This window comes from Arvicola amphibius, chromosome 11 (genome assembly GCF_903992535.2).
Source record: "Arvicola amphibius chromosome 11, mArvAmp1.2, whole genome shotgun sequence".
In the NCBI taxonomy this organism is placed as follows: Eukaryota; Metazoa; Chordata; class Mammalia; order Rodentia; family Cricetidae; genus Arvicola; species Arvicola amphibius.
The window spans coordinates 45123308-45134409 of NC_052057.2; the positions used below are offsets into that span (position 1 = coordinate 45123308).

The window sequence follows — 11102 nt, forward strand, 5'->3', positions numbered from 1 at the left end:
GTTAAATTGTCATATATTGTCTCAGTTCACTGAGCAGCTAGTACTAGAAGTAGGATTGCCCCCAACAAACGTCAGCCCCAAGCATGTTTCATTATGCCAAGTGTCTACTGAGACTCCTTGCCTGGGAATGAGCTGGACCTCTGTGATAGAAGGGAAGAAAGAAGCAAAACAGGCCAAGAGAAGAAAACATAAACCATTCCCATCCGATATTATTATTGTCTATTCCATGAAATAAAAGTGCTCAAACTGGGGCTGGAAAGATGGCTCAATAGTTAAGAGAGCTTGCAGGTGGAGCAGGGTTGGATTCCTAGCATTCAAGGACAGTGGCTCACAACTGCCTGTCCCTACAGCCCCAGGAGATCCAATGCTCCCTTCTGGCCTCCACAGGCTCTAGCATACAGGTGAGCATACAAACACACACATATACATGAATAAATAACAAAATACGTAAATACATACGTAATAAAATAAAAGGGAAAGAAAAGTTGGAAGTTTGTTCATAGGGGAAAGGGTGTTGGTGAAGCTCAACCACACAGAGAAAACTCTAGATGACTCTCTCTCTTCTCTGCTGTTTTTCATTGGAGTCTGTAAGTACCAATTTGATGATGTTATCTTTATACATTACTATGCATTCTTTTACTTGGAAGCCTCATCCAACAGGATACTCTGCTCCAACTGGCTATGTCCACTGGGAACTTCAGCTAGTTGGATGGGTTTTTGCTGGTTTTGCAAATCCCTGATCTGATATTACTTTTCTACTGTTATTTATGCTGGTACTTGGGAGTCTTACCTGACAGGACACTCTTCTTAACCCAGGGCATTCCATTAGGAACTCCAACTAACGGCCTCAGTGGGGCTTGCCCTGCTGGCTATTTTGAGCACCCAACTTGATGTTTTTATTTCTACCTATTTATCTATACTTTACTTTCGCTTACTATCTACTTAACAAACTCATTCATTCAAAACATAAAATAAGCCAGGTGGTAGTGGGGCATACCTTTAATCCCAGCAGTTGGGAGGCAGAGGCAGGTGAAGCTCTGGGTTTGAGGCCAGCCTGGTCTACAGAGTAAATTCACCAGGACAAGGGCTGGAGAGATGGCTCAGCGGTTAAGAGCATTGCCTGCTCTCCCAAAGGTCCTGAGTTCAATTCCCAGCAACCACATGGCAGCTCACAACTGTCTGTAACTCCAGTTCCAGGGGGTCCGACACCTTTGTACCAATGCACATAAAGTAAAATAAAATAAAATAAATAGATTTTTTAAAAAAAGAAGTTGAGTTCCTACTCCATCATGAAAGAAACTAAGAGTTGCAGAGATGGCTCTGTGGGTAAGAACTCTTGCTCTGTAAGCCCAAGGACACTGAGTTTGAATTCCTAGCATTCACATAAAAAGCCAGACATGGCTTTACACTCCTTTAAACCCAGTATTGAAGGACAAAGGCAGGGAGATCCTGCAGGCTGCAGCCTAGCTGTAACAGTGAGCTTCTGGTTCCTGGGAGACCCTGTTTCAAGGCAAACAATAGGAGAGCTATAGAGAGAGAAAACTAAAGATACCTGGCGTCCTGCTCTGGCTTCCACATGTGCACACATGGGTATAATCACTGCACATTTAGATACATACAATCACACACTCATAGGGAATCTCACACAAACCAAAACCACTAATAATTTTATTTAAAAAGGAAATAAAAATAGGTAGTTGTGATGCACGCCTTTAATCCCAGCACTCAGGAGGAAGAAGCAGGCAGATCCCCTAGTTCCAGACCAGCCTGGTCTACAGAACAAGTTCCAGGGCAGCCAGGGCTACACAGAGACACCCTTCCTCAAAAAAAGAAAAGAAAAGAAAAAGAAACTCAAGCTATAGCAAGTCAATGGGTTTCAATTTTCTTAAATCATATACATAAGTGTTATTCAAAATAGTATTCTAAATTCTACTATTGAAGCCGGTTGATGGTGGCGCACGCCTTTAATCCCAGCACTCTGGAGGCAGAGGCAGGCAGATGGTCTCTGTGAGTTTGAGGTCAGACTGTTCTACAGAGTGAGTTCCAGGTCAGCAAGGGCTACACAGAGAAACCAAATCTCAAAAAGACAAAACAAAACAATAACAAAAAAAAAAAATTCTACTGTTGAAGCCTAGCATAGTGGTACACATCTCTAATATCAGCTTTTGGGAGTTAGAAGCAAGTAGATTTCCATGAGAATGAGGCTACATAAGTAAGAAGACACTGTCTTTGAAAAAAGAAAAAAAATCAAAAGTACACTATTGAAAAGAAGCAAAATACCTACAGAGATCAGAAAAACATCTTTTTTCAGGTTCTGCGAATTAAGATTTTTTTTTGTTGAGATTTAAGATTAACAACTAAATCTCACAAGAAGTGTAAATTGTACAATAATAGTGAAAATGTTTTTAAGACACAAACATTTAATGATAAAATTAAGTTACTGATAGAACTGATTTCATTTTCCTCTTATACTTTTATTCCACTTTTATTCTTTAATGAATATAAACTACAGACATAAAAAGAAAAAAAACTAGCTTACTTTTAGATTTAAAAAATGTAATTCATGTAACCTTAAGTATTCAATGTTGTCCCTAAAATTTCAGAGACAAAAGTACACCATATATAGAATATTCTTGGATAAGAACAACAAGACAACATACAAAACCTATCCATTCTCCTCCCAGTGAACCTGTGCAATCACAGACGTTAAGAGCGCTGACAGGACACCTGCCTATTTATTTCCAGCTGTGGCTATCTGACACACTGTCAGCTATGTTCTCACCTGAACAGCAGCGAGGCTCTGGAGCTGGGAGCTGCTGAGATGCTGCTGCTGAAGAGCAGCCGTGTGCAGCATCAAGTGCTGTTGCTGAGCCGCGTACATCTGCTGGAGGTACTGAGCAGCCGAGCTGGGGGGGCGATGCAATGCCTGTTGAATTACCTGTGATAAGGTAAGGGACCCTATGTCAAACCAGCATCTCAATCTCTGTCTTTTCCCCCTTTGGTTTTGAGGTTTTATGCATGCTGAGCCTAGGCTCCACCATTGAAACTTCAGATCAACCATCAGCTTAACCGTAAACTTCAGGATAAAAAGTGAAGTTTAAGTTTTTACTATTTTAATACTCAATGTCATTAAGCTTATTGAGATATTTACCTACTGTTACATATCACTAGGTTAAATTACCCAGATCATTCACTTAAAGTAGAATGGCAAAAATACATGAAATCTTAAAATCTCATTAGCAGTCAAAAAAATTACTAATTAAAGGGATATAGTAAGTTATACCTTTAGGATGGACAAAGATCCAAAAGAATACTACTAGTGACTATAAAAATAACCCTTCCTGCACTAGTAGTAAGAATTTAAGTTTTATAGGTTTTCTGAATACAACTTGGTAGGTTTGGGGCATATGTAAAAAGGGCACTTTTCCATGCAGTCATTACCAACAGTAATACAGACAAGAGCAATGACCACCAGCTACACGCCCAGCAAGCACATAAAAATGGCTGGAGCAAAGAAGTGGGTTTATCTTTCAACTGAACTTGAATTTTAGTTTTTATATAAATTGCTACAGGTATTGCCTAGTGACTTCTGTATATACAGTGCAGATACAGAGCTATATGATACAAAGAACCAATATATTTCTAGGTGAAGAAAATCACTGAGTAGGATACCATTTGGTCTTAAAATACTCAAGTAAATAACAAGGTAAGTATGATGAGTAAGTGTCTGGTTTGAACTTTTCTACACATGTCTGAAAGTCCTTCAATTATATTAAACATTGTATAAAATTAAACAAGTATAAAGACTCAATAATTTTTAAATTTTTACAAAATACCTAATTTTTTGTTTCCACATAGGACTAGTCTTAATCTTTGTTTTAAAACTGCATTTCTTTGTGTACTGATGTAACAAGGCATGTGTATGTGAGGTCAGAGGAAACTTGCAGAAGCTGGTTCTCTCCTTCCACCATGTGGACTCTAGGAATCAAACTCAGGCTGCTGGGCTCAAATACAAATGCCTTTATCTGCTGAGCCATTGCACCAGCTCCTGGGACTCTGGTGGAAGAGTATTCTAACAACTGCTAGAGCTAGGGACCTGGCTCAGTGAAGGACCAAGTATGGCTCCCAACACCATGTGGCCATTCACAACTGCCTGTAACTGCAGTTCCAGAGCACCTGACACCATCTTTGGGTGGGAAAGTGGCACACATGTGGTACACATATATACACGCAGGCAAACACACACTAAAAACATATATATAGGGCTGGAGCGATGGCTCAACTGTCAAGAACACTTGCTCTTCCAAAGGACCCAGACTCAGTTCCCAGCACCCATGTGGTGGCTCTCAACCATACACAGCTCCAGTTCTAGAGAACGGGACACCCTCTTCTGGCCTTCATGGGCACTTCATGCACTTGGTGGACATACACACGCAGTCAAAACACATAAATAAATCCAATCTTTTTAATAAAATTGAGTAATTTTGTTAAAAATAAACTCATAAAAATCATTAATTATAATGATTATTAACAGATATAAAATCTGAGCCCCACAGAGTTCAATCATTCTAAAAAGACAATAGAAAAGGCCTCCTCCCATCTGTTAAAAAGATGTCATACTGCCTCATCACACGCACTGTGATCTGGACCGGCAGAGCTCCAATCTCAGCACTACAGCAGGGTTTCACAGCACCCATGGAGCACAGGTACTATAACCCACAGGAAGTCAGGAGAGCTGACATAAAGCCATGAAGTCCTTTACTCAGATTTCCATGAGTTACTGTTCATTTGTGCTCCTATCTCTCTCAAACTACACACTGTTTCTGTTACAAGTCTTCTTAGATTCCTAGTTGAGTACTCATAGCCAAAGACTATGGACAAAACACTAAATGACCCAGACCTACAGTATTTCTCTTTGGTCAGATAAATCCACATATGATCTTCTAATTCCATAACAAATTTCTACAAACTCACAGTGAGTAACAAGTGAGCCGCCGGTGTCAGCAGTCTACCCCCCACAGACACAGCACTGAAACTGCAAGTTACAGCACAGCACACCATTCCCAGGGTGAAGCAAATCCACATGACTAAAACAGAAGATACTTAACTGGGTCAATGAACATGGCTTTGAAGACATCTTAGATGAGGTAATTCAGTGATCTGTAATAACTAGAGTCTGAGCTTCCTGAGAAACCTATCAGTGCCTGCTCAGTAACATTTCATTTATGATTTTATCCAGTTTAAGTGAAAAATGAAAAAACAGCATAGTCAAATATCATACCATCTGTATGTTCTTCAATATAATATTTTTCCACATATCACTCACACAGAGAAAACAGAAGGCATTAAAAGCATACTGTGCATTCAAGTTTGAATTTCTGCTGTGCTGACTAGGTCTAAAACTGTCCTCTATCTACCATGGAAGAACAGAGCACAGGGAGGAGTGTAGCATAAACAGTGAAATAAGCAACTATTAAGGAACATTTTGATTCCCAGTACTAAAAAAACAAAACACACACACACACACACACACACACACACACACAACTTTAAAGAATGCAACTGAGGATCCTATGAAATGAAGATGGAAGAAGCAAGAATGCAGAGTAGCTAATGGCAGGAGCTGAAGTCAGAAAACCTACCAGCAATGTGAATTTGGAATTACTTAGCCTATTTGAAACACTGGTTTTCCCATTTGTAAAATGCCTACTGTACAGAGGTCTGCTGAGAATTAAACAAAATAATACACATAAGGAAAGCATTCATTAAATGCTTGGCACAAAAAGTTGTTCAACAGACAGACACTACTGTCATTTATTAGAAACTGTATGTCCCCCACACAATTCTAGATGCTTCATTTAATTCTCACAGTAACTGATAAAAGTACAGTGTTATCCTCATCTTACTGTTTCCTGGGGCTCAAGGAGACAATCACGTCTTTTGCCCAAGGACACACAGATATTAAGAATAATGAAAACAGAGTTCAAACAAAGAACTCATCAGACTGCAACACTCGTGTCTTTTTTAAAACAATACTTTATTGTCTCTATTGGTATAAAATTCAACTAAGTCAATTTTACTTTCTCAATTAAGTGACTGCATAAAGATCTTTCAAAATATTCTCTTCCCTCTCTACCCAAGAGGCTGTAGAACTGTCCTGCTTAGAGTTCTTACACCACCTGGGTGAGACATTCTCTCTAAATCACTGGTGGGCTCAAATATTAAATAAGTCAGAAAAGCAGCTATCCTAAACATCTTACACATAATATTTCCACTCTCACAGCAAATAGACACATTCAATTATAATTTTCCTGACACATAATCTTTTTTTTATTTTTTTTAAAACTACCTTTTCTCATTTTATATGCCAAATCCTTTTCCTACTCCTTCCCCTCCCTCCTCCTGCTCCCTCCACCTTCCCTCCCTTCCCACCCCCCATCCCACTCCTCATCCACTCCTCAGAGAGGACAAGGCTTCCCACGGGGAGTCAACAAAGTTTAGCACACTGCTTTGAGGCAGGACCAAGGCCCTTACCACCACATCTAGGCTGTACAAAGTATCCATCCAAAGAGAATGGGTTTCCAAAAAGCTAATACAAGCAGTAGGAATGAATCCTGGTGCCACTGCCAGTGGTCTTAGTCTGCCCTAGTCATACAACTGTCACCCATACTCAGAGGGTCTAGTTTGGTCCTGTACTGGTTCCCTCACTGCCTCACACATAATCTTATAAGATTCATATGGATAAATGTAAGGCCTGTCAATAGTACAATTATTAAATACCTTTATTGGTTTTTAAAAACAATATTATTTCTTTTCTTTTACTTGATTTTTGACAGTACTAGAGAACAAACACAGACTAGCAAGCACTCAACCACTGAGCTGCATTCCCAGACTGAACTTTTGCAATTCTATCTTAGAACATGAATCAACACATACAACTGACTTAGGAACAAAACAGTACGCTATCTTCAGTCTTAACCTCCCCATGCCTATAGCTGAAATACCTGAACAGCATGTCGGTCTGAACCACTGTAGACAGAGATCTGCGGTTGCTGCATTCGAGAGGAGGAAGTGGTGATAGTGGTGGTGGTAGTGCTGTTGGCTGTTGTTGACACTGAAGATGTTCCAGAGTTTGGTTCGCTATCCATAGCTGCACTGTGATCCTTAAATCTGCAGACAACACAAAGGATCAGTACTGGTAAAAAGCACTATTTTATCAACTTTAATGAATACTCACTACAAACACAATTAGTTAAGAGTCTAAATGTCTTAATAAAGCTAGCACACAATCACCAAATAGAAGGGAAACATACTTCCCCCATACACAGAATAGTTGATAGTAATATCTGCTAAACGGAATTCAAATGACTCAAAACAGTAACTGAGACCAAGGCTAGACTGAAGTTCATGTTTGTATTATTGAAAAAGGGAAGATTTGAGAGACAAGCTAGTAGACACAGGGTCCCAGTCCTAATCAAGAAACTTTCTGCAATTGACACTCATTGACAATGGGAAAATAAATTTTCTCCAAAGAAGTCTCACTGGATATATCTATCAAGGCACACTTCAGGGCAGGTCCCATGCCCAGGAGAAGTTAGTCAATGCAAAATGAACTTTTATGGACCTTTTGCTTCACTTTGCTTTGTTTTGGCAATTTTTGTCTAGAATTGATCTTTTGGTTATTTATTTTGATTTTCGCTTTTGTGGGCCGTTGGGGGGGGGGGTATATATTTCTGGGTTTCTTTTTTCTTCCCATTCCCCAAGACAAGGTTTCTCTGAGTAGCCCTGGCTGTCCTCAAATTCAGAGATCTACCTGCCTCTGCCTCCCAAGTGCTGGGATCAGGCATGCGCCACTATCACCCAGCTGTTTCTGGGGTTTTGCTTTTGTTTTTATGTTTCTTTAAAAAAGACTAAGAGGAAAAGAACAGAGCTGGGTAGGTAGGGAGATAGGGAGAATCTGGGAGGAATTGGAGAGGGAAAAAACAATCAAAATATATTGTATGAAAACATTTTAGAGAGAGAGAGAGAGAGAGAGAGAGAGAGAGAGAGGATAGAAACCAAGCAATATCAGAATTCTTTGCTTATTTATGCCTTCTTGGATGTCTGCAGGGAAGAGTGCATATGTGTCTGTGTGATCCTGTACATGCATATGGAGAGTTATGAACAGTTCTAAGCCACAATGTGGGTGCGAGAATTGAACTCGGGTCCTTTGCTAACTGCTGGCCATCTCTCCATCCCTCAAAGATCCTTAGCTATACTTCAGAGAAGATTCCTAAGGACTTAAAATCACTAGTTTAACTGTAAGTGCCATACGGTTATTTAAAAAGTCTCAGGAAACCTGGTATGGTGGTCCACACACATGTAATTCCAGCATTTAGGGAAGGTCATCCTTAGCTAAATATGGCCAACCTGGGCTACACAAGATCCTGACTCTTAAAAAGAAAAGTAATTAAAGAATAAAAATTAAAAAGTTAGTGGGGCTGAAGAGATGGTACAATGGTTAAGACCCCTAGTTGTTTTTGCAAAGAGCCTGGGATGATGCTCAGCACCCACACAGAGGCTCATAACCCTCCAAAACTGAGTCCCTGGATCAGACGCCTTCTGCTGGCCTCGGAGGAGTCAGCCACAAACCATGGCCATGGAGTAATGCAGAGACATATATGCAGGCAAAATACCCATACATATAAACATTTTAAGTTAATTTTTTTACAGCTTTCAGTAGCTTTTTTTATTAGTCTACAACACTGTCCTTAGTAATTCTAGCACAGAGTTTAGCTTACTAACAGAGTAGTCACTGAAGGAAATGAAGTAGTCAATAAAAGCAACTTCTTTTTGTTTGTTTGTTTTCGTTTTTGTTCTGTAGCTTTAAAGCCTATCCTGGAACTAGCTCTTGTAGACCAGGCTGGCCTCAAACTCACAGAGATCCACCTGCCTCTGCCTCCCAAGTGCTGGGATTAAAGGCGTGCGCCACCACCACCCGGCACAACTTCTTACATCCTTACAAAAATCTTTTTTTCATGGAGAACTGCTCTAAAATTTGGGGTGGTGGTAGAATATAACTGACTCACTTTCCTATATACAGCTAGTAAAACACATTTTTGTAGCAAACTTTATAATCTGTTTCTCCCCAGTATTACAATCTTATGTCATTTATGCTATGGTGCAGTTTCACCTAACTAAATGTTTTAATAAACTCAAACCTCTGAGGTCAATTCCAAATGCTTCCATGTTGTTCCAAACTGAAACCCACTAGCTGTCACTCCAGGGTCAGAGACCCACGGGAGCTTTTACTAGTTTCCTCTTTCCTTATCTGTCTTTTTCTCCTGAGAAATAAAATTTAAACCAAGTGACATTCCCATCGTTGACAAGAATGTAACAAGGACATTGCTTGTCTTTCTAAAACAAAGCAGCGGATCACTATGTAGCCGAGGCTGGCCTCAGTGAGACTCATTCTCCAGCCCACCACCCCTGAAGTAACATCCACTTTACAGAAGTGAGGGGAAAACGGAGAGGAGTGATTTCTCACTACTTCTTTTATTGTAAGTTGAACCATACACTTTTATACTTCGCTGCTATTTTTTTAATTGCCTTCTAATCAGCAAACCACAGTATCATCCGGCACCTGTTCAATATGACGTGCAATCAGCGGTAAGGTAAAATCTTACTCAAACTACCCTGTCATGACACGTCTGCACCATGTACCAACGACATCCAAAATCCCAGCCCAGATCCTGGTCTTTCAAAGTCTTATTCTGCTCAGCTGTGTTCTCAAGCCCAAATGCGATGCCAAGTAGTTCTGACTAACCAAAAATGGTCACAGAGAACCTAGACATTAATTCTAAACATTGGTGAGTGCAACTGACCAAAAATCATCGCATTACGTTTCCAGGCCTGGTACAAAAGAACACTTTCGGTATGGGCTTGGTGTGGAAATACCTGTACCGTTCGGCTCTGCCCCACCAGAGGCCTACCCGGGAACCACTGAAGTTTCGAGTCGCTAACCTAGCATACCATCACAGCGCCACCCAAGAATGCGGCCCTCTAGGGAGTAGGCATGCCGCTGCAGCCCGAGCCCGGAGGGGCCCTCCAGGAAAGGCCCGGCGCCTCGGCCGCCGGGACCGCAGCTGCCGCCCGCCCGGACGCCTCCCCGCGGTCCCCCTCCGTTCCCCGCCGTCCCCCGGCTCCGCGGTCCCGCCGCACGGACGCACGGACGCACGGACGGCTTCGGGCCGCAGGAGCCAGCGCGGAGGCCTGGCGGCGGCCGCCCACCCCGACACACCTCGACGGGGCCCGCGGCCAGGGTGACAGCCCGGGAAGAGCGCCTCAGGGCTCGCGTCCGGGGAGACCCCGCAGGGCCGGGTCCCCAGGGTGGCCCTACGGGTAGGGCCGCGCGGCGGCGGGGCTGGACCGCGCTATACGCACTCCCGAGGGGAGGCTAACCCGACCTTCCACCCTCCTCCCCCGCCCCGGCTCCCCCACCACGCCGGGACTCTCGCCTCTCCTCAGCCCTGCACTGTCAGCCTCGGGGCCCTGAGAGCTCCCTCCGGGGGACGTGTCGCTGCCCTCACTCGCCCCCCGGTTACGACATCAGTCACCAGCAAGTCACTCACTCCGCTTCCGCCATCTTCTCTCCTCCATCACTAACACGGCGTGCGCATGCGCCTCCCCTTCCCCTCTCCCGAGCCGAGGGGCGGGATCCGAGCTGCCCAGGGGGCCCCTAAGGTCACGTGAGGCCAGCGAGTCTCTGTCTCCCTCCCACCTCAGCGATCCTTAGCGGTCCTCCGCAGCCACCCGCTAGTTCTAGTCAGAACCTTTGCCTGAGGCCAGGGTCTGCGCCTAAACTAGAAAAAGTTCTGCTTAGCGCAGGAAAAGTAGAAGTTGGTTGCAGGAAGTCCTGGGTTCAATCCCCAGCACCGGTGGGACGGGACCCGTGGAACGTGTAGGCAGGAGAAATTATAAAAATCCAAAGGCATCCTAGGCTATATAGAAAGGCTAATCTGGGCTATATGAAACAGGAGACCTTGCCTCAAAAAACGAAAGCCAAAAACTGACTAAACTCTAAATATTAAATATGTATCCGAAGTAGTTTTAATCTGCTGGAT

The 11102-nt window shown here is 42.7% G+C and overlaps 1 protein-coding gene across 5 annotated transcripts in view; it reads right to left on the reverse strand.

Moving 5' to 3' along the window:
- Positions 1 to 10661, reverse strand: part of Phc3 (polyhomeotic homolog 3) — a 67157-nt gene extending 56496 nt beyond the window's left edge. For 4 of the 5 annotated variants that reach the window (XR_005287353.1, XM_038347137.1, XM_038347136.1 and 1 more), the window contains exons 1-3: positions 10611 to 10661; positions 7005 to 7170; positions 2783 to 2938 (exon numbers count right to left, since the gene is read on the reverse strand). Coding sequence is in view for 4 of the 5 variants with exons in the window: in XM_038347137.1 (XP_038203065.1) it covers positions 2783 to 2938; positions 7005 to 7170; positions 10611 to 10624 (336 nt within the window). In the remaining variant the exon portion in view is untranslated. The remainder of the gene's footprint in view (positions 1 to 2782; positions 2939 to 7004; positions 7171 to 10610) is intronic. The other variant, XM_038347138.1, reaches the window with a different exon arrangement.
- Positions 10662 to 11102: the final 441 nt, after the last annotated feature.